General features: G+C 41.4%; 1 protein-coding gene across 14 annotated transcripts in view; it reads right to left on the minus strand.

Moving 5' to 3' along the window:
* The window catches only part of PATJ (PATJ crumbs cell polarity complex component), a 157,958-nt gene that overhangs the window by 112,098 nt on the left and 22,672 nt on the right, over positions 1-23,188 (minus strand). For 12 of the 14 annotated variants that reach the window (XM_035122724.3, XM_060276858.2, XM_060276860.2 and 9 more), the window contains exons 15-17: positions 22,125-22,259; positions 20,238-20,405; positions 17,338-17,460 (exon numbers count right to left, since the gene is read on the minus strand). In XM_035122724.3, coding sequence (XP_034978615.3) covers positions 17,338-17,460; positions 20,238-20,405; positions 22,125-22,259 — 426 coding nt within the window. The remainder of the gene's footprint in view (positions 1-17,337; positions 17,461-20,237; positions 20,406-22,124; positions 22,260-23,188) is intronic. The other 2 variants (XM_088673962.1, XM_035122728.3) reach the window with 1 other exon arrangement.

Below are 23,188 nucleotides of genomic sequence, written 5' to 3' on the forward strand. Positions count from 1 at the left end.
CTACTCATATGGAAATACTGCCCCTCAATGAGGCCAAACTTAAATTCACAAAATTTTTAGGGGTATTGTGTACCCCTGCATCATCATCCCCCCCCCGAAAAAAGCACTGCTACTATCCATTAAAAAGTGATGTGCTGCATTTAAAGGCCATTGGAATTTGCTTTAATCCAGATAAGCTATTTATATACACAAGGAAGGCACCAAATACAACCAGATTTAACTTTGTACTTTTCGTTCTGCTGGCCCCAAAGCAGACACTTTTAAAACTGCAGTTCGTGCATCTTCAGCTGTAGAAGAAAACAATTCTTTTCCCCTGACTTAGGTTTGTTGGCCCAAAACAGGATCCCCCAACCTGGTGCCCTCTGGATCTTATGGACTACAACTTCCATTAGCCCCATCATATGATGCAAGCTGTAATCCAGAACTTTTGGAGAGTGGCAAGCTTGGGGAGGCTGAACTGCAACTTACATCCTGGTTCAGAATAGCAATAAAGGGCTTCCTGCAGTCCCCCCCCCCATTTGTTTGCATTTGATGTTTTAGTTTTTAGTAACCCACACTGTGACCTATTTGCTAAATTCAGAATCATGGGGTGTTAATTCTTTTATTTATTTATTATTTATAATTAAATTCATATACCGCCCTACACCCACAGGGTGTTAATGTATTAAATTAATGAATATATACACAAAACAAGAACACTCCATTAAAAATGAAGAATTTGCATTCGGAGCACAGTCTAAATCAGGTGGTCTAACACGCAGCACTCAATGCCTTTTTTGGCAGCCCTCAAGAACATTTGAAACACACAGACCCCTTTAGTCTTCTCAAAGCCAGGTAAGTGACATGGTCTTAGAGTCGTCCTGCCTCCTTTCCAAAGCCTATTTAGCTGTTTTCCAGCTTTGGGAAGAAGGTGGGAGGCCTCTAGGACCCTGCCAGTACCTCACTTAGCCAGTTTTGGGAAGCTAGCACAAGGGCTGGGAGAGGGCTTTAAATTTTGGTCCAGCTTCCCCCCATCACCCCCACGCAACAAAGCAATGTGCAGTCCGTAGGTTCCATGCTGACGCAGGTGGTGCTGTGGTCTAAACCACTGAGCCTCTTGGGCTTGCCAATCAGAAGGTCGGCAGTTCAAATCCCCACGATGAAGAGAGCTCCCATTGCTTGGTCCCAGCTCCTGCCAACCTAGGAGTTCAAAAGCACGCCAGTACAAGTAGATAAATAGGTACTCCTGCAGCGGGAAGGTAAATAGTGTTTCTTTGTGCTCTGGTTTTCATCACAATGTCCCGTTGCACCAGAAATGGTTTAGTAATGCTGGCCACATGACCCGGAAAGCTGTGGACAAACGTCGGCTCCCTCAGCCGGAAAGCAAGATCAGTGCCACAACCCCATAGTCGCCTTTGACTGGACTTTACTGTCCAGGGGTCCTTTATCCCCCCCTTTTTTTTTACTCTTGTGGCTCGCTTGGTATGAAAAGTTGAGCCACCCTGATCTAGATACTTCCATAAAGTTATTACTTTGGTCCTTTATGCCTATTTCTCACTTATTATTTCCAAATAGTTCCAAAAGCAAATAAAAAGGTCTCGGAGCACAGTGGCGTGTTCTGTAGTTACCAGTGCTTATTATGTACCAGATTTCATGTTCTTTCTGAGCCTGACAGCAGGTTTTGTGTAGGACTACCGGTAATATCAATATCAGGTGCCCAGGAGCCATAACAATAAGATGGATTTAATAGATCTAAAGTACCGGTAGATATTTCAGCATTGGCCAACAGAGGGCACTTACAGACTAGCAACAAGATCTATCGCTAAATGCTAAATGCATCTGATGTTCTCAGCCAAAGTGTGTATGCGTGCAGGGGGGAGATTTACTTGTCCAGCCATCAGATTAAGATTTTTCATTATTATGAAAGGACTGTGGACCACAAGGTTGGGAAACAGCAAGTGAAGGGGCCTCAGTGACAGTTCAAGGCACTGCAGGAGAAATCAAAACAAGATGGATGGGATGTTGGTGGCCTCAGGCACAGGCCAGTGAAGGAGTTAAGCATGAAAGGGCGTTAAGATGAGCAGTGGAGGGAGGGGGAAAGGTAGAAAGGTGTAGTAAACAGAGAAAGCAACAGAAGGAGAAAGAAAGGGAACCTAGAGGGTTCTGCTAGGGTATGGTGCAATTGGTGATGGAGCATTGTGGCCACTGCCAACTGGGTCCAAGGGTAGAGCCGGAAACTCTGAGAGTGACAATTGCTTTAATGTTACCCCAACTAAGAAACCCAGCTGACACGAAAGTGGAAAGAGTAGCAATGACCGCAGCTTCAATAGCTAAATGTCTCTGGGGAAGACTCAAGATCAGGCATAGGCAACCTTGGCTCTCCAGATGTTTTGGAACTACAACTCCCTAGCTAACAGGGCCAGTGGTTAGGGATCATGGGAGTTGTAGTTCCAAAACATCTGGAGAGCCAAGGTTGCCTATGCCTGCTCAAGATCCTTGAAGGGCAATGGAGAAGGTGAACTTTATCTGATCGTGACTCTGTTCCCAGCCACCCCCAGTGCGGGGAACAAACTCTGTGCTAGAGCCCCAGCAATTGTGTCCTCCATTTTTTATTGGGAATTATCAGAATATCTCTTTAACCAGGACTTTTTTTCAGCCGGAACTCGACGGAATGGAGTTCCCACACCTTTCAGGTGGGCGCCATTGTCATTATAAGAGAACAAGGGAGGTGTTTGTGGTGAGTTCTGGCACCTCCTTTTCCAGAAAAAATAGCACTGATCTTTACCATGTTGAATTGCCCCAGGAAGCCCAGGACTTGCTGCCAGCACCTCATTATTCTGTAACTACAGCTTCACTGAGAACAAGTACCACATGTCATTTTAAGAAGCACGTGTAAGAAAATGCCACAGATAAGTCAGTTCTTGCCATTTGCTTTCCAACTATATTAGCTTTGGCACTCCTTCGGCTCCGGGTTCAGACAAATCAGCTTTCTGAGGAAAGTTGGCATAGTGAAGTCACAAAATACCTGCTGCCACAAAAATACCCAAATATAAATATATCAGAACTAACACTGAACAGAACAGCTACCAGGCACCAAAACAAATACATTTTCAGAGTCATTTGTCTGTACCATTTTAAGTTACCACCAGTTTGTGTAAGCCACACATTTTGCACTGCAGAGCCAAGAGAAACACACATTACAGCTCACAAAATGCATTACATTTTGCAAAACATCATTTAGAGAATTAAACTATGAAGTTATTTCTTTAAACTGTGTTGCGTATTTTCCATTTAATTCACAAAGCTCCTACCCTTTCATAGAAACCTTTAAACTCTATATAATGTTACCAATTCTGTACTGACACAGGGCTGGTGAACTATGAGGCACTTTTAGTTTTTACATGTGAAGTAGTCTTGCAAAAGCACCTGCAAATCATAATATTGCAAGTGACCACATTCTGAATTGCTAGGAAATTCACAGTGGTCACTCCAAAAGTTGTTGTATATTATGCCGCAGCCGGTTGGTGCTGGATAAAAGAATGGCTGACCTTAGATAATCAAGAATTGTTAGAACTAGAGGGATTCAGGCATACGAAAGGGTGGCATGCCTACCTCTTGCTGGATAAAAGAGGTAATCAGAGAGAATTCAGAGACCATGTAATTAAGAAATCCCTGCATCAGATTTGGCTTGATTCCAAACAGTTACTGGAAACATACAGCCCTTGGTGGGCATCACCCACCGAAATGACGGCGATGAGCAGATATCCAATACATGACAAATGGCCCTCATACCGAGACTTATTGGTAAGAGATAAGGATCAACTCAATTTAAAATCATATGAAGCAATCAAAATACATTGCTCGAGCTGGCTTCATTATGGCCAGGTACAGAGCATTTTTAAGATACACAAGGAAATTGGGTTCCCTAAAGAAAAATCCAAATTAGAAGAAATCATATTAGATAATGGGGAAAAAACACTTGGGAAAATTTATAGATTTTTATTGGACTGGGAGCTAAAAGATGAACTCACAAAAAATACCATGATAAGATGGGCGGCAGACATTGGCAGACCAATTACGACAAACCAGTGGGATAAATTATGGAAATTCGACGCCAAATTTACAGCTTGCACAACAATCAAAGAGAATATCTTAAAAATGTTCTACAGATGGCATAGGACCCCAGATAAGATCGCGAAATATTATAAAACAGGGGAGGGGAAATGTTGGAAATGTCAGGACAAAATCGGGAGCTACTATCATTGTTGGTGACATGCCCTAAAGTGGCGGAATTCTGGAATCAGATATATGAAAAATTAAAAAAATATTAAAATGCACATTTAAAAAGACCCCCGAAACTTTCCTCTTAAGCATGACCCCACCGGACATTCCAAAAGACAGAGTGAACATCCTGCTGTACGCTTGTGCAGCGGCAAAGGTATTGGTCGCATCAAAATGGAAAGGGGCCAGTTTACCAACGATCCAAGAATGGCAGGAGAAGTTAATCGAATATTTAAAAATGGCAAAATTAACGGCAATAATTAGACACGTTCCGAGGCAGAGATTAATAGATGAATGGAAGTATGTTCAGGATTATTTGGAGAAAGAGACTATAGAGATTAATTTAGCGAAATGCTTAGATTAGGAACTAAAAGGAGAAAAGAAATCAAATTTAAAGTGAAAATATGATTTGGATCAGAGTAGGAGGAACAGCAAGAAGAAGAGAATAAATAAAGGAACGCGTGTTGTAAATAACAGGAAGTAAATTTTTATTTGTATTTTTTTTCTTTCTACTTTATTTGTGATATTTTGTTTATGAACTCTTTTGTTTTCTGTGTTTTGTAAATTTCATTTTGCATATATATAATTTGAATATTCTTAAAAAAACAAAAGTTGTTTTGAAGATCAGCTCCGTGGCTGAGGATCTGCAGTCCTCATCACAGAGCCTGTGTGGTAGGTAGATATATAGGTAGTTAAGGCTCTGTAGCAGCTAGGTCATATTGCAAAGTACCGAAATCTAACAATAAAAATAAGAGAGCATGACACAGATTCATTAAAATAAGGTCAACACAAGAAAATCACAATCAGCACAACAGGGAGCCAAAGTCGGGCAAAATAAAGCAGTCTTAACAGACCATCTCAAAATCATGAGAGAAATTGCTGACTGGATCTTTCTGGAAAAGGAGTCCCATTATATGGGTATCTGGATTGAAAAGCTCCTCTCCCAGGTCTCCACTAAGAGCACCTCTAACATTGGAAGAGTCATTATCTCAGTGCTACCTACTCCACATGGCTGTTGCAAGAGAGAACCTTTTATGTTGCCCTGAGTTCCTTAGACCAGGGGTTCCCAACAAAATTTTCTCGAGGACCCCTCATCGAGTCGCTATTGTGACAAGGACCCCCATTAATTCCTAATCCTAAAATTAAAAAGTGAGAGCCAAATTAAGAGTCTTTTTATATTTTATATTTATACGTTTTTTACAGTTCTTCCTCTTCATCTGTAGGCCTTTGTCGTTTTAACGAACCACTTTTTAACCAACGGTCCATTTTTAACTACGCGAACTGTAGCTTCCGTGAAAAACGCTTTGTTTACAAACAGTACTGTTTTGCAAAGAGACAGCGCGCGCCAGGGAGGAGGGAGGGGAATGGAGAAGAGAGGGTACCTGCGCAGTAGCGCACAAATGAAGCCGACGCGCGCAAAGCATCTTGGGGAGGTGAGCATTAGTAGAATGCGTGCGCTGCCTCTTTGCAAAACAGTAGTGTTTGTAAAGCGCCACCTAATGGCATACAGCAGAACTACTGCCTCTATCTAATTCTAGTTTTGCGCTAGACTCTGCTCATGCAGGAAGCGGCCAAAACAAAAAATCTGTTATCATACGAAATATATTTAATATATATTTTTGTTCTAATAGCATCTTGCGGACCCCTCTGGCATAGCTCGCGGACCCCTGGGGGTCCCCGGACCACCTGTTGGGAACCACTGCCTTAGACAAAAGGCAGGGAACAAATGGATTACTACCAAAGCCACCTGAAGACTCTAGATATTCAATTAAATTGTTGCTCTTGCGCAAGGATTAGCACTAGTGTAATGGAATTTCCTCCCTCTCCTCCCCCTGCACGCACCCCATGCCATTCCCAAATCTGCTCCAGAGGCTTGGAAACCCCAGAACAGATTTAGGGAATATGTTGTAGGGAGGAGGGGAAGAATGTGCAAGGAGAAATACTTGCACTGACAAAACAGTTTGCTTAGTGCTACACTGAATACAACCCATCAAAATTACCCAAAGTAAGGACTAGTTTTCATAATGACTTCTGTGGTAGCTGCTGTGTACAGTGAATTCCAGCAGCTCCTGCTTACATGCAGAGCTAATTGTAATAAAATACAATTAAAAAATAGCACACTGGTGTTCCATGAGATATGTGCTATAATCATCAGTGCATAGCCCCTCTCAAGGTAGCATACCCTTCCAACATAGAGAAATAGGGACACACATCTTTCAGGGCCATGCTCACCCCCCCCCACCCCAAAATAGGTGTGTTTCAGGGCTGTGCCTTTGTGGAAGCCAAAACAAAACATCCAAGGAGATAATCAGAAGCCAGGATGGCTTCTGTAATTCTGGGATGTCCTATTCAAAGCAGCACAGCTCAAGAGCATTAGGTACCGTATGTAGCAGGGGCCCCAAGGGCCCCAATTAAGGTGATAATGTAAATCCCTATAAATCCTGGAATATGCTTATATTAGTGAATTATGGTAACCTGTTGCTTTAAAGAAACTGATGATTCAGCAAGAAGCTGTTCCTACTGGGATAGAAGGTCAGCTAATACGTCAATAACAAAGAAGCAATTCATAAACTAGAACATAAATTGTTACATCTACACGTAACACAGGTTCCCATGCATTCAAACTAACAATATGTAACAGATCACGGTAAGAATCAAAGTTTAGTTAGCAATGCTTATTGCGCATGCGTATTAAATATGAAATGAGGTAATGATTAATATTAAATATACAATGATGTAATTGTATGATTGGTTAAATCGAAATCCTTTGTCTGAAATGTTATAAATTCCTCTGCCCCACGTTGGGCGGGGTTGCAGTTTTGTGAAAAGTTTCGACTGTAACCTTATTGCTTTGCAATAAACATAATAGACTCCTAACACCTCTTGTCTCTGAGTTTTACTGGCTAACTCAGAAGATAAGCCATTTTTTGGCTTGCGACAGGTAGACCCAAGGTATAATGACTCTGAGCAGTAACCATACAAGGGGCCTTGTAGGAGGATATAGCTGGATATATCATATATATCTGGGGCAGGAAAACTGGATCCAGCCAGTAAACTGGATCCTTAATTCTCTCATTGGCCAACTTTGTTTTTGCTGTTGCTTCTCCAAAAGCAAGTTACTTGGAATAAACCAGGGCAATGTCTATCCTGAAGTAGTACGTCTCTTGACCATTCTTATTGAAAGATTGTTTTATGGAAAATTACTTTGTAGGAACAGTTTCAATCTGACACAGATCTACAAAAACGTCTATCCTGCTGCCTATCACAAAAACAAACAAGCAAACAAGAAGCCCTCACACTGAAGACAACAGATCTGAAATACAAATTACAGTGAATGCCAACCAAGCCTGCTCTTCTCCAAAAGTTTGGAATGAGGGAGGGAGGGAGGGAGGGAGGGAGAGTGACCCCAAAACCCAGAAGCCAGAAGTGAACAGAAGCCAACCCCTCTAGGTAAGAATATAAAAGTGCTGATTTACCACCATGACAGTGATACAACCCTAAATTGCATAAATGTATTCAAGTTGTTAAACTGAAGGGTGTTTTAGGAGTAGTGGAAGGCAGCATTTGGAAAATAAAACATGGGTATTTATTGATCTGCAGTGGCGAGTACAGCAATGAATTTCATACGCTTGCTATACATCTGGCATTAATCAAGACTTCTGTTGTAGAAAATGTCAGTAAAGATCCAGAGAAAGAAACTACACAAAGAAGAAGAAAAATAACTGCAGGGAGAATTGGCAAAAATCGTTGCCTAGTCCTAACATTTTTTCTTTCTTTCTTTTTTCACTTGGTGGCCTAAAATCCAGTTTCGATTTGTGGGGTTGAAATAACCTTTCCAAATTTTCTTCATTCACCCTCTCTCAAACTAAAGACCTTAAAGGAAAAAAAAGGATATCCAAGGAGACACGCTGTACTTTAAAGCAACTCCTTAGGAACAGGAGCCTAATACTTGCCAAGATTGGCAATCCCACTTGGCCCAACTACAGATGCTTTCGGAAATCATATTTAACTGGTGTCAAAGCAGCAACAATAGAATTATTAGTGTTCCTGTGACAGCTGTTCAAATGCTATTTTAATCTGGTAATCATTTGGACTGGTTTGCTATGGGAGAGATTGTCAACCATGTACATTTGCCGAATGAAATCCCCAAATTTGTTCATTCAGAGGACCAATGTATTTTGTTTTCACCAAAAAATGTGTGGTTTAAAACTGCTGTTCATGTTACCAATATTCCCAAGCACAACACAAGCTAAGTATTAAGTAGTGGTAAGTTCATGATAATGTTGGATTATTGCCATAACTTATTCTGCAGAGCTTGCCTACGTGTGTGTGTGTGTTTATATATAGCAAGCAGTAGTTGCATGAAACACCAAATCAAAGTGATATCTGTCAGTCTTTAAGATTGACATGAGATTTGCAAGCCACCTCCCCACTTTCCTTTTAAGTTCAGAGCAAAACCACCTGTCAGTTATGTTTCATTACAATGATGCCACATGATTGACAGGTGGGCAGTCTTGCCACGTGTCAGATTTGGTGTGCAAGTCAGATGCTGATAAGGATCTGACCCAAGGAGCCAAAATGGTTCCCCAACCCTGTCTTATATATCTATCTGTTCGGGGGGGGGATCCCACCAAGCTCCATGAAAAGATGAATAAAGTCTGCAGTCTTAGAAAGGGAGGGGGGCAAGTGAAAGCAGGAACTGAGCAAACATATGAAACAGGGGGTGGTCAGATGCAAAACTAGGCAGGCGGCTTCTGAAACTTTAACTGTTGTATAGAAGTGGGAACCTGGTTTTCTTTTCAACCTGAGAAAGTGAAGTATTGATAAGCTATACAGAGCAATCCTCTGCAGGACTATTCAGAAGTAGGTTGAATTGAGTTCATTGGGACTTACTCCTATGTAAGCATGTTCCGGTAAGTGGTGTCAGTGCGAACACCCTCTTAACACCCTCTGCCACTCCCTCTCCAAAACACTACTCTCCAAAATAATAATAATACCATTTGGTGACATGCCCTCCGAACCCACCAGGCCCAATGGGCACCTGGTGTTGCTGCCCTCTCTACAGAGGGCGTGTAATGATTAAAACAGCCCTCACATATTTACTGGATTGTTTCTGAAAGGTGGGTGAAAAAGTACCTGGAGTATTTGCCAGCATAGGCATGACTGAACCAAGTTGGAACATGAGATTCATGAAGTGGATTTGATCCAACTTTCATCGGCCACCCTGATCAAAAGCCAGTTTACTCAAGCTACATCAGGGCTATTTTCATACCTCAGGAATAAAATCGCTTTCTACTCAATCCATTTCTTCCGTCTAGAATCCATTCCTGAATATTTTCCAGCCATCCTTTCAAACAGGCTTTTCTAAAAACCACCTGCGCCTTTCCTCCATCCAAGCTGTGTGCTCCCCTCAGGCCAGAACTTCCTTTGGTGATATTCCATATCCTTTCCTGGGCATTCCCCACCCCCCACTAGCAGACCTGGAAAATCTCTGCTTAGCTTAGGCCAGCTGTCCTCATAGAATTTTATACAAGTCTGAAACCAGTGGATGAGATTTTTGACATTGCAAACCTAAAGCCAGCAGGGGACACTATAAAACCTGGAACGTTAGCAAGGAAAAGAAGAACACTTGTTTCACCTACTGATCACTTAGTTAGTAGCCAAACCTTGGCTCTGAGTTTTATATCATTTTTGATATTATTCACTTGAGGAAGCCTTGGAAGAAGAAGATGCAGTGGTACCTTGGTTTACGAATTTAATCCATTCCGGAAGTCTGTTCTTAAAGCGTTTTTAAACCAAGGTGTGCTTTCCCATAGCAGCAGGAGACTCAATTTACAAACGAAACATACTCAGTAGGAAGCGAAACATGTTCTTATTCCAAGGCAAAGTTCACAAACCAAAACACCTACTTCCGGGTTTGCAGCATTCTTAATCCAAGTTGTTCATAAACTAAGCTATGACAAACTTAGTTGGTCTCTAAGGTGCTACTGGAAGGGTTTTTTTTATTTTTTGGTTTCGACTACGTCAGACCAACACGGCTACTTACCTGTAAATAAACTAAGCTGTTCTTAAAACAAGGTACCACTGTACTGCCCAAGTTACCAAACTGGTAAAACTAGCCTGAGATCCCAAGAACATTGCATCCTTCATGTGCATGTAGTAGCAACAAGTGCAGGATAGACAGGACAGAAAGACTCTGAATTTGCCCCACAAATAGTGAGCAGGTGGGGGGGGGGAATGGAAGCAATAAATCAACTGCTGAAAAAGGATAAAGGTGCCATATTTTAAAGCTCTATTACACAACTTTAACAGTCCTAGAGAAACCTGGGAATTATACCTTGTTAAGGGTTCTGGGGATTGTGAAGCCAGCACCCTTAACTAACTAGAATTCCCAGGATTCTTTGGGGGAAGCCATGACTGTTAAAATGGTGATTTTAAATGTATGGTATGGACGAGACTGGCTTCCATGCTTTAATGGCACCTCTGCTCCTTATGCTAATAATTCGGTAAAGGTAAAGGTACCCCTGACAGTTAAGTCCAGTCACGAACGACTCTGGGGCTGCGGTGCTCATCTCGCTTTACAGGCTGGGGGAGCTGGTGTTTGTCCGCTTCCGCTGACAGTTTTTCCGGGTCATGTGGCAGCATGACTAAGCCGCCTCTGGCGAAGCAAGAGCAGCACACGGAAATGCCGTTTACCTTCCCGCCGGAGTGGGACCTATTTATCTACTTGCACTGCATGCTTTCGAACTGCTAGGTTGGCAGGAGCTGGGACCGAACAACGGGAGGCCACCCCGTCACGAGGATTGGAACCGCCGACCTTCCAATCGGCAAATCCCAGCGGTGCAGTAGTTTAAACCACAGCGCTACCCGCATCCCAATTACATAAGGGCAAAGATGTTAGAGAACGGTGTGGTTAACAAAAAGATTTAAAGCTGGAACTTGGGCAGAGCAAACAATAGAGGATCTTACCGAAGAGCATTAAGAAACATAAATCAGCCTATTAATAATTTTGCACGCAGCAAAGTCCCAGGTTCAATCCCCAGCATCTCCAGGTAGAGCTAGGAGAGACCTTGTTGAACCCCAGGCAGCCACGGCCTGTCAGTGTATTTTGTAAATCTTTTGTAAATCTACCAAATATTTTGTAAATTTACCAAAGAATCAAATCAAATCTGGATTAAGGTGTTTTCTCATGACAGTGAAGGATGTGTGTGCTATGCCCCATTGGTGCAGTGGTGGTGGCACACATCCTTCTTCAGATAGGAAATCCTCAAGGGGGGGTGACACAAAAAATAGGGGGTCGAGCAGGGTCAGTTGGGGGGGGAATTGGGAAATGTTCCTATTTTCATCTGAGGATTGTTGGAGGGTATGCTCAATCCAGTGCAGACTTAACTATCCTAATTTCTATCTATGATTCTGAGGCCGAAATCAGGCCTTCACTATCCCATGGGACTCTCGAGCTTTTAACTATAATTAGAGATGGTAGTAAACAATATGAATTTTTAGTTGACTTATCTACCTAGCTAACACAAGTTAAATTTATAATCATTATAACAAAGAACAGCTAAGAAATTAATGCTAGACCATTCAATAATACCAGCTTGCACCAAAAACTTTAGTTTAGTGATAGGAACAAGGCCAGCAATGTTTCAAGTATTATTGATTGGTGTTATATTATGTTGAATGATTTGATAATATACATGGCTTTACCATTAATCCTACAGCTAAATGCATTTTCCACAGAGCTTAGTTTTCCATACATTAAGGACAGTGCCTTTAACATATCTGATCGGACAGAAATTGAATAAAAACAAATGTGAAGCTCTTAAAATGGTAGACTAGGGAAAATCGTTCGAATTTTAGGCTGGAAACTAAGTGAAAACTTGCCAAACCATACACACAGTAAGAGCACTACATATCACATTTGTGCAGTCAAAGTATATTTATAAAAAAGCTCATTTGTCTTTCCAGTTCTATAATCTTATTCTTGACCAGAGTTTGAAACTCCGGTCTGGATCATATCTGATTTCCAAACTGATGTTTGCTCATTTGAGACTTGTTTTCTTTCATATACTACATTTTGTGGAATGTATGGTAAATAATTGATTTTTACCAAGATTATTAATAAGCAAAGCACTTGCATACTGTTGGCAAAGAGCATCCATTTCTACAGCACCTTCTGTCCAAAGCCCTTTATGAACTTCATATGAAAAATAACTTTAAGTCTACAGATCAAGTAAAATGAAGTCATCTATGAATTCGCCAGCAACACTACATAAAAGTTAGTTAGGAGGTGAGCTACTCATCCAAACAGAATGGTGGAGAGAAAAAATAAGGGAGCCAGAGAATATTACTCAACCTAGAACTTGGCCAGAATATTAGATTTAACACCATCCCACATTTAATTACCAGGCATGGGGGGACCAGCAGATGTAGGTTTGTGCTGCATCCTGCAACACCACAAAAATCCTGAGTTATCAACTGGCCTATTGGTTCAGTAGATTAAATTAAAATTTATAGGTCACCTAACACAAATAATGCCTCCAGAGCAATTTATGTTATATAGACAAAAACATGCCAAAGAAACAACATAAAACTTTAAAATACATCAGTCAACATAAATAAACAGTGAAGAAACCACCAGCTGAAAGCAAATCACAAGCTCTAAGTCTAAGATGTTAAAACTGTTCCCATTGAAAGTACTACAACCCAGGCATAGGGAATCTCTGGCCTACAGGCCTAATTAGGCACAGCAAGGGCTCAAATTTAGCATGCAACGTCATTTTTTTCCAAAACCGTTGCGTCTCCCTGCCTAAGCTGGGCAGAAGCTTCCCAGGCTTTTGGAAGGATGTGCCAGGGGAACATTTAGGGCAGGCATAGGCAAACTCGGCGCTCCAGATGTTTTGGGACTACAATTCCCATCATCCCTGACCACTGGTCCTGTTAGCTAGCAATGATGGGAGTTGTAGTCCCAAAACATCTGGAGGGCCGAGTTTGCCTATGCCTGATTTAGGGGACTAGCCTAGTCCTTCTAGTCCACTGACCGCACACCACTGCTTCTGACATGTCCTCCACCCCCTTCCCCTCCTCACACTGCTTGGGCATTTCCTTTTCCTCCCACCCTGGGCTCCTACCTCACAGGTGGCACCAAACCTCATAAATCAATGGCCCCTTCTCCTGGGTCAGGCTCCACCACCACCCCTGTCTTTGCCACACATTCGTCAGAGCCCTGCCAGCCTCTGACAGGGTATTTTCACCCACACAGAGGCAGAGTTGGGCCACCAGCCTAAGCAGGTAAAAAACATTCCATGGCATGGAGATCACCCATGCCTCCATGATAGCGATGAACACAGAATTATGCCAAAGCAACCTTCTTTCCTCCTAGATGTTTAAAGGAATGAAGGATCCAGAGTAGTGATATAGAAAGGGAGGTCTCTGGAAAAAAAAACAATCCAATACAAAGGAGAGCATATACACATATCCTCCAACCACCCCTTATTTTTCAGGAACATCCCCTGTTTTTTTTAATCCCTGGCCCTGGCACACCACTCTCCCTTTTAGGGATACCTTTTCCTTTGTTTCTTTTAAAGACACACTATAAAATGGTAGCATCCTTCCCTCTAGAAATGAAACCCTTTGAGTACGTAGCTGGTTGCACCACCAGCTGGGTGCACATCAGTAATGGCACATGCATGAAACCCTAAGGTACCATGCAGTACATAGCCTGCCACTTCACACACTGCTGATGCCAAGGTATATTTTGAAATGATAGTATCCTATATTTCCCGTTATTTCTTTTGCCAAAAGAACCACTATCGTGCTCTTGACTTTATCCCCACCCCAATAAATTTGCTAAGCAAATGAATAATGCCGGAGAGCAAAGAGCCTTCAGTAAAACAATCCTTGCCACAGGAATAGGCACATTACAAGGCAAGTCCCCGTTTTCCTCTGTGTGAATCTTCGGAGGTCATGCACATAACATGCTGGACAACCAACTGTCCAGCAACTAAAATTACACCCTAAACTATAAGAACGTTTCAAATGTTTATGCAAAATGAGGAAAAAACAACTCCAGATTCTTTCTGACATCTCTATAAAACTAAAGCCTACAGGCAAATTATTCCCAAACTACCCATTTTGGGATTCCCTTCGCCTTCCAAAAGCTCATCTGGTATTGCTCACAGTTAAGAGCAGAATACTGGAAAAGGCAGACGAGTGAGGAACGGCTAAGAATTCCAGAAATACAGAAAGCCTCAGATATGGCCTTTGTTCTCCCAGTAATAAACCTCTGTCCTGCTTTGCAAAAGTGAGTTTTACTGTGTGTGATTTATTATGTAATTACAGCAAAGAGATATTAGAGCTCATTAATTATCTCACACAGTATAAAACTTTTAAATTAAGTTATCGGCCATACAAATGTCACAACGGATGCCATTTACTCACTTTAATATATAATGATATATTGCAAATGCTGCTGGAAAGAGCAGATATTTTTTCCAGTAAGCTTTAGAGGCAAAACATATGGTCCACCCTTTCCATTTAGGAAGTTTCTCTGTAGCCACCCTTCCTTCTGTCTAACTTTGTCTGATACGATGGCCCAGTTCACACAAACACCACAGCGTACAGACAAAACAGTCTTTGGCTGAGTGCAAGTCTGCAGTTGTGTGGAAAAGTCAGAACGAGCCGGCCAAGTTACAGCTTACCAAGGGCCAACGGCTACAGTGTAACATAAATAAATTAAACATTTTACGTTTTGCCATGTTTTTCTATTAAACAACCATAGCAATACTAAAACCACCAAAAATACAAGCGCTGTTGAAAACAGAAGAAGAATATAATACTTCATAGCCCTTCAGACTTCAAATTCCTGACTGATCAGCAACATCAACTCAATATCTAAATATTGCAATAGAGCTAGCTTGCATGGGAAACAACTTGAAATTGTGTGGGCAACCCTGCACCTAGCGGATATCAACCTGGTATCTGAAGGCAAATACATCTACCATAGGATCTCATTGGGTGGTCAAAGATGGCTTTATTAATAGAAAAATAGGTGCCGGTACTAACCATGAAGTTGTTACAGGAAGTGTCACACTTTTTAACAACAACAACAACAACAACAGAGGTGCCAGTACTGCGTGCCCTTGAGTACCCTCTTGAAAATGCAGGCTATTCATAACAGAGCTGCTCCCTGAATTATCCCAAACCTACCGGTAGATGCTCAGAACTTTAAGTAGCTAACCACCATCTTGAATTGAGACTAGTAATCAGCTGAGTAGCTTGTAACATTAAACATGCTTATAGCAGTTAATACCAGTCGAAAGCTATACTGCTGAATTTCAACTGTGGCTCCACGTAGAGCAATTACAACATCTAATCTGGAGGTAATATAAACATCTACAGCAAGGATATGGCTGCAAGGATACATCAGAAACAGTGTCTAGCACTGAATAATTCCCCCCCCCAGTAGATTCATTTTGTTTTCATTGATTAGCCATAAGCCATATCCCCCCCCCCCCAGCCATGCAGTCATGAGAATCACTGTAACTGCATTCATATAACTTATCCTCCAATAGTCCCTGGAAGCTGGAAAGGAAACCTTTTTTTTCAGAGCCCTGACTCAGGGAAATCCCTATCCTCCAATCATTCCCATTTCCAAGAAGCATCGATGGTCTACTGCTACCAAGACTTCCGGCTGAATGCAAAAACAGCAGTGCCTCAGCAGTGCCAAAGGGCCCTTGTGTGGAAGCAACCTTGGTTACAGACCAAGTTTATAAAAAAAATACATTAAAAAGCATTTGTAAGAATATGGCTGAGAAGGAGAGAGAAAAGCAGTAAACAGTAAATTTGTGAGAGAAGCTATTATGTGCATTATCCAATATATACACCCAAAGTGGTACCATAGGGCAGATTAGAGAGCCTTTGCCAATTAGATGCCCTCTCAATGCTTTGGACTACAACCCCCATCAGCCCCTGTTTTATAGTCCAGAGCATTGTGTTGGTGAAGGCTGGCTTACAGATTGATGGAAGTGGAGAAGCAAGTGCAAAATACTACAGAGGTCAGGTAAGCATGGGCTAGGTCAGAGATGGATCTTTCAAAATGTTGTTGGACTCTCAGCTCGCACCAGTCCCAGCAACCATAGCTAGTAGTGAGTGATGATGGGAGTTATAGTCCCAACAACTACAGGGCCACAGGTTAGCCATTCCTGGGCTAAGGCAATAATTTATTTTTCTACGGGTCACTCCAGTCTATTATTGAAGGGCCAATTCCAGTTGCATATATTAATTTGCTCCCCCCCCCCATGGCCTATCAAAAGAGTTACTGTGACTGAATATACCCCATTAATAGATATGCACCATAAAAAGCTTAGTAGCTCAGCAAGGACACACTGCACTTTATAAACCAATATCTTAAAATGATGGAAGATCTAAAATTAAATGGCTTACAGCCCATTTCAAATAATTCAAATTTAGCTGCATCCTATTCCTTGCCAATGTATTTGCATCAGTAAGTAAATAAAAACTGTTATTAAAGCCTCCATTAATTCTGATCATACAAAAATATAAAAGCAAGTCTGCATATTATTGCCCTCTGCAAAGGATAGTAGGTAGCTATACTGTAAACATTTGGAGCCCCCTCCGAAATATAAAATATGTCAAGAAAAAAATTACTTTTCACAAGCACATCTCAAGTATTTGTCTTGAATCCATCCCCAGTTCGTGTCTTATTTTGTAAAAGTATTATAGATTTCTATATCCTTTGACAAATTTGTCTTATTAAACAAAAGCATTTAGGCAGCACTCATATATGCAGCGTGTTATGGCAAACTGTTAACCCAGAACTGGATACAGTATTCCAATCCATAACAATGGATAGTAGTTTTTATTAGCTATTTAAAAACATTTCCTGTATCTACACAGAAAGTTTTTGAGACCAGAAACAAAAACTGCAAAAGAACCGACTCAGCTCTTTGCTAATATGCAAAGATCATGTCAACAAAACGTACAGGGAATACTAAGGCACAACCGTAAATGCAATCAGGATCAAAGGCAATTAATCATCATGGATGCACAGCATACCTGGTAGTCCAAAATGCTGAATCCTAAGCCCATCTTAGTGTCCTTTACAAGTTCAATGACATTGACTTCAGAAGACCAAAGTTCTAGCTCCACCTCTTCCTCTTCTTCCTGCCCTGGTTTCACCTGAGAAATAAGATATCATGCTTTTTTCCACCTGTTGATAAATTTATCCATCGCACGCAAGGTGAAGAGGGTGCCTGGACTAGAATTTAAATCATTCTGTGAAACTAGATATTGGCTCAGTTCACTTAAGCTAAGGTCACTAACCTTCAATGGTAGCATTAGATGCATAAAAGGGCACAGAGAGGAAAGCAAAAAATAAAATAAAATAAAATAAATAAACCTGGTATGCAAACAAAGCTGTGAACTTGGAGGCTCCTGGTCAACACTTATCTTTGCCAGGAATCCTGTAAGTGGCCACTGTATCTTGCATGCCATCTTCCATATGGGGGTAATGATGATGGACTGCTCTATAGGATTGTTGCAAGGATTACTATCGGTAAAGTTCTTTGAACAATCCAAAATTCATAGTTTTAAATAGTAGGGGCAAAACACAAAGGAACAAGGCCCTAAAATATTCAGTCACATGATCCCACAATGCTTTCAGTGGAAAAACAAGAGCACTTCTAGCTGGAGACTCTGAAAGGCAATGTTATGACTCCTTACACTGAAAATCCGAAAGAGGTCCCATTACCAAAAGTCTGTATACATGTACAGGGTCAAAAATGGAAGAACTCACCAAGGCTTGGTAAGCTAAAAAGCATGATGAAACCATGCATGAATTAATTGTGCCTGTTTTGCTCCTCCCCACTCATACTGCAAAGAAACAAACCACAGTCCCAGGGATCGCTTTTGGCTTTGCTCCAGATAAACTGCGATCTGTAGCCAAGGTTTGTTCTTAGCTTATTATCTGTGATTTATTAGAAGCGAAACAAACTACAATCCCCGACTTAGACGTAATGCAATTATTATTATTATTAATTAAATTTATACACTGCCCTTCATCACAGCATCTCAGGGATATTCACATAATAAGAACAAGGTAAATAGATTCATAAAGCATATTCTGTGGTATATCTCAGAAACAAATGAATTTATACAATGCCCTGATATCAGTGTAAAACCATTGTTTTAAAAGATCTCAGTGGCCACTGATAAACTCATAGAAGTATATTGGCACTGCACTGCCAGTTAAATGGAACGTTTAACTTAATCGCTAAGCTATCCAAAGCCGGACACTAGTACATCAAGAAGATACATCATTATGGAGCCATGGAGCCAGAAGCAAAAGTTTTACTTTATTACAAAACACTGAAAGACAAGGTCTGTACTTCTGGAAAAAAAAATTTTTAAAACTCAAACTGTATTCTTCCAGTTTGCATCAGGTCCTTTGTTCACAAGATGGAAGTAATCAGCTAATGGGGAAGCTGAGACTAGGTATAATTCAAAGCTTTTGCTCCCTTATTAAACTGAAGAATGATGAATGGGATGTACACTGTCAGCATGTCGGCCCATTGATTTACATACCTTGTATCATTAGTACAATGATGTTTCCAGCTACCTGCCTAGATAAAGCCACTAGGAGTTTCCAATTACAGTGAAAGTAGTAAAGTCACAAACATGAAATATCTCTCAGGGAAGATGCATTTGTTAAACTACTGTTGTAGCTTTGCTTCAAAAGCACACACTCAGCTTCATAAAATTCAAGGCAGTGGAGCCTGAATTTCAGATTCTGATCAGATTCATTGCTCACCAAGAAAAGGCAAAAAAAGAAGAGAGACTTTGACCATCATTTTCTGCACTATGCACAGAAGATATATGACTCCCCTGGTGGAATGTTTGGAATTGCAGGCTATGATCCAGCAAAGCCTGTTGGGGGGTGGGGGTGGCAAAATGCTTCTGTGCTTGCTCTCTCTTCTAGCAGTGGCTCCTGAGCTTCCTGAAATGCTCTTCTAAAGGATCTCCTCACTATTTGGGTGGGGCTGCCGCTGTCACCTAAATGGAACTTTAGAAAAATCACCAGTCACTTACACTTTTGATCCTGACACCAGTGTTTGGTTTCCTCTCTGCTTACAAAACACTACAATTAACAGGGCTTTGGGGGGAAAGGGAAGTCAGAAAAGTTTTAAAACCAGGATAGAATATGGATTCAGAGGAGAAATGAAGTAGAAAACTAGAATCCTGCAACTGCTATCTCAAGTTTAGACTGTTTTGGTTCACCCTGCTGTTCTCCTTGATGAGATTATAGTGCTTCAACAATACCTCCGTTTCCTTTCTCTCCCACATCATCTTTCTTCCATTCCTACTATTGATTTGTCAATCCCTGTCCTGTCTTGCGAACGCTTCTTCAGGACAGTCTTCTTCAAGACATCTTGGTTGTCAAACTTAATCCATTCTGGGAGTCCATTCAACTTCCAAAACCGTTCAAAAACTGAAGCGCGGCTTCCAATTGGCTGCAAAAGCTTTTTTGTACTCAATTGGAAGTCGTGGAAGCCATGTCGGATGTTTGGCTTCCAGAAAACATTCACAAACCAGAACACTCACTTCCAGGTTTGCAGCGTTCGGGAGCCAAAACATCTGAGTACCAAAGCATTTGAAAACCAAGGTACGACTGTATTCTGAAAAGTAACTAGTTCATAGTTGAGCCTAGAGGGCCAATAAGAAGTAGTTACAATTTTAGACCACAACATTGTTCAACTGCAACTACCCCAGCTGTTACCACTTGGGCAAAGAGAGTTACAAGAACGTACAGTTCTAGCTTAAGTCATGACTAACTTAAATCCCACTGAATGCAATGGGACCACATCTGGATCCAACCCATTATCTTCTGAAAGTCAAGGTACATCTGTTTGCACCCCCTTCCCTTTTTCTTTTGTTTTTTAAAAATGTTATTGTTTTACCTTTGGTTCTGGGGAGCGAGTAAGAATGGCTGTGGGCTCGTCCACAAAGGATTCTGTCCCATCATCAAACAGGCGCCGGCAACTAACCAGGGTAAATGGAGGAGGCACTTCCTTAAGAAAAGAAACTGCCTCACGGCGGGATTTTCCATAGAGCTGAACACCATTTACCTATGACAAGAAATGAGAACGTACATGGACTTGAAGGCAACTGATCTGGTTCCACCCTAAATCATACTTTTATTTTTTTAAAATAAATATTTGTAAAGGGAATATGTGTATGAATACTTTATTATCCCTTTTGAGTTGTATCTTTGCCCTTCTGGTCCTTCCAGGCTGTGATGCATTATGGTTTAATTTTATTCTTCTTATTCTGTTTTTGTGTGTATGTGTTTGCACTCATGAAAGAAGTAATCAGTTGCTTTTATCTCAGGGGTGGGAGGCCTCAGGCCCAGCGGCCAAATTTACCTCCTCCCCCAGTCTCTCAATCTGACCCTCTCAATCGGACTCTAACACCACTACCTGCCCAGGCCACACCCCTCCTTCCCTGACACCCCGACCCACATCAGCTCTGCTCTGTGCCTTACTTGAGCCTTTTTGTCTGGCTGGCAACATGTCCTTGAATCACATGTGACAATATTTCCCACTCGTGAGGTTGGAGAGGATGGTGTAGGTACCTCTGACTTCTGTGTGGCTGGAAGGTAGCCTACGAGCTAAGCATCACACTGTTGCTCCATCCATGTTTGCCCCTGGCCCCATCCACCACTGCCGTGTGTTCCTCCACCCACCCAAAGGAATGAAATCCTTGGGTTGAAAAAGGTTTCACACCCCTGACTGAGCCTCCCCTCCAACTCCAGCACACCAGTTCAAAGCAAATCCCTTAAAGCAGCCTGAAACATTATATATATAATTTCAAAATTAAGACTCCTATACACCTTCCTCACAGGATGAAACACATCTGAATAGGATTGCAATGCCTCTTCTCTGTATGTCATAATCCTGAATTTTCATTCTACACATTTTCATTTACACATTTCCTTCCTTCCTTATTACTAAGTAGCCAATTTCCAAACAAAACGATGGTCTTGAGAAGGACAGCAAAGAGAAGGAATGAGAGTTATGGACTGACTCCTATTCAGTCAATGGGCATTCTCTTGCATATCTTATTAATTCCAACGGCCTGTCTCTTGATAGCGATATCAGTGGTTTGGCAGTGCTGTTTTCTTTGTGAGTTTGTTACTTTTTTCTGCCCATTACAGCTTTTATTTAATGGAGTGCATAACCTGGTTAATTTTTAACATGTGCTCTAGGCTAACAGGGGGTATATTTTAACCAAGAGGCCTGTTTATTTTTTAAAAAAAACTCAAAACGGGGAGAGTGGGATGAAAGAAATGTTTCACAAGCTCTGGACATAGTTGTGGGTTTGGATAAGTAATGTATAGACAGAATCCAGGCTTATATAACAATAATTCACTAACAATTAAATCATAGCAAGACTTTATTACTTCCATACTACAGTTTTGGTTGATTGTCAATATATTTCTCTCCCCCCCCCATGTCCTTTAAATCTTTGGCACTCAGCATTTCCTATAATGAATGTCCCAAAAGGAAAAACAAACTGCATTGATGGGCATGAGTTTGTGACATAGTGAATTAAATTATTTAAAGGAGGAACTGCTTCCATCTCCTACGGAAAACCCAAAGGCCTGAGACTTCCAGACTTAAGGACACACTTTACTGCCCTCCACTCATAGCTTTAATTTATGTTATTCCTCTTTGTAGCTGTGTAGAAAGGTACTCTGATGAGTTTCACCCACATGAACACTTGTAAAACACTGGAATGTGACTGAATATCATGGCTACATACAACGTATTGTCTACAAACTTTACCTCTAGAAGTTCATCCTCCAACTGCAATAAACCAAGTTTGGCAATCGGACCATCAGGCGCTATTGAAGATATATAATGATGTCCTTCAAATGTATCCAGTTCCACCCCCAGTCTCATTGTGTGAATAGGTAGGAGCTGTTGAAAACAAAGCAGTGTGTGAGTAAGTAACAGCTGTTAAAAACCCAAAATGTATGGTATTTTATCAGCTTTTCCAGCGACTTTGACCTCTAGGGACAGGGCCTCTTGGGAGAAGTCAATTGATAGATTTGGAGAACTGAGATTTATATACAGTGGTACCTCGGGTTAATTTGTTCTGGAGGTCCGTTCTTAACCTGAAACTGTTCTTAACCCGAGGTACCACTTTAGCTAATGGGGCATGCCGCTGCAGCCGTGCGATTTCTGTTCTCATCCTGAAGCAAAGTTCTTAACCCAAGGTACTATTTCTGGGTTAGTGGAGTCTGTAACCTGAAGCGTCTGTAACCTGAAACATCTGTAACCCGAGGTACCACTGTATTTCAAAACAAGGGTCATAGACTACACCTCAGCAGTGTTATCTATAGCTTCATCAGTTTTATTGCATAATGTCTAATGGCTGCATTCAGACATCACATTAAATCATGGTTCAGTGAAACGTGAGCCTTCACCTGGGTTTCCATGCCCGATCTTCCCCTCTCCTCCTCCCATGCAGCCAGAAGGAGGAGTCGACAAAATGTGCTTAATATTGTGAGATTCAAACAATCCAACTGTGGTTTCTGAAGGAGGTTTGTTTCAAATAACCATAATAAATGTTTCCCACAGCTCCAGGTTTGGACAAGATGGCAAAGTGGTGGAAAAGCAAAAGCAGAAGCCAATTCCCATCACCTGAAAATCTCAGATGATCAAGGAAGTTATATGTTTATTAAGGCTGATGAGATGTAGTTGGTCAAATGAAATCCAGCAAAGCGAGTTGGCATTGGTCTGTCCTTTGCAGATTGCATACTAACTTTGTGCAGCTTCTAACAGTAAAGTCTACAGCCTGTGTTGCTCCCAGTTGGTAGTCAAGGTGAAGCTTTGATTTACAAAAA

Source organism: Zootoca vivipara, chromosome 7 (genome assembly GCF_965207765.1).
Source record: "Zootoca vivipara chromosome 7, rZooViv2.hap1.1, whole genome shotgun sequence".
NCBI classification, from domain to species: Eukaryota; Metazoa; Chordata; class Lepidosauria; order Squamata; family Lacertidae; genus Zootoca; species Zootoca vivipara.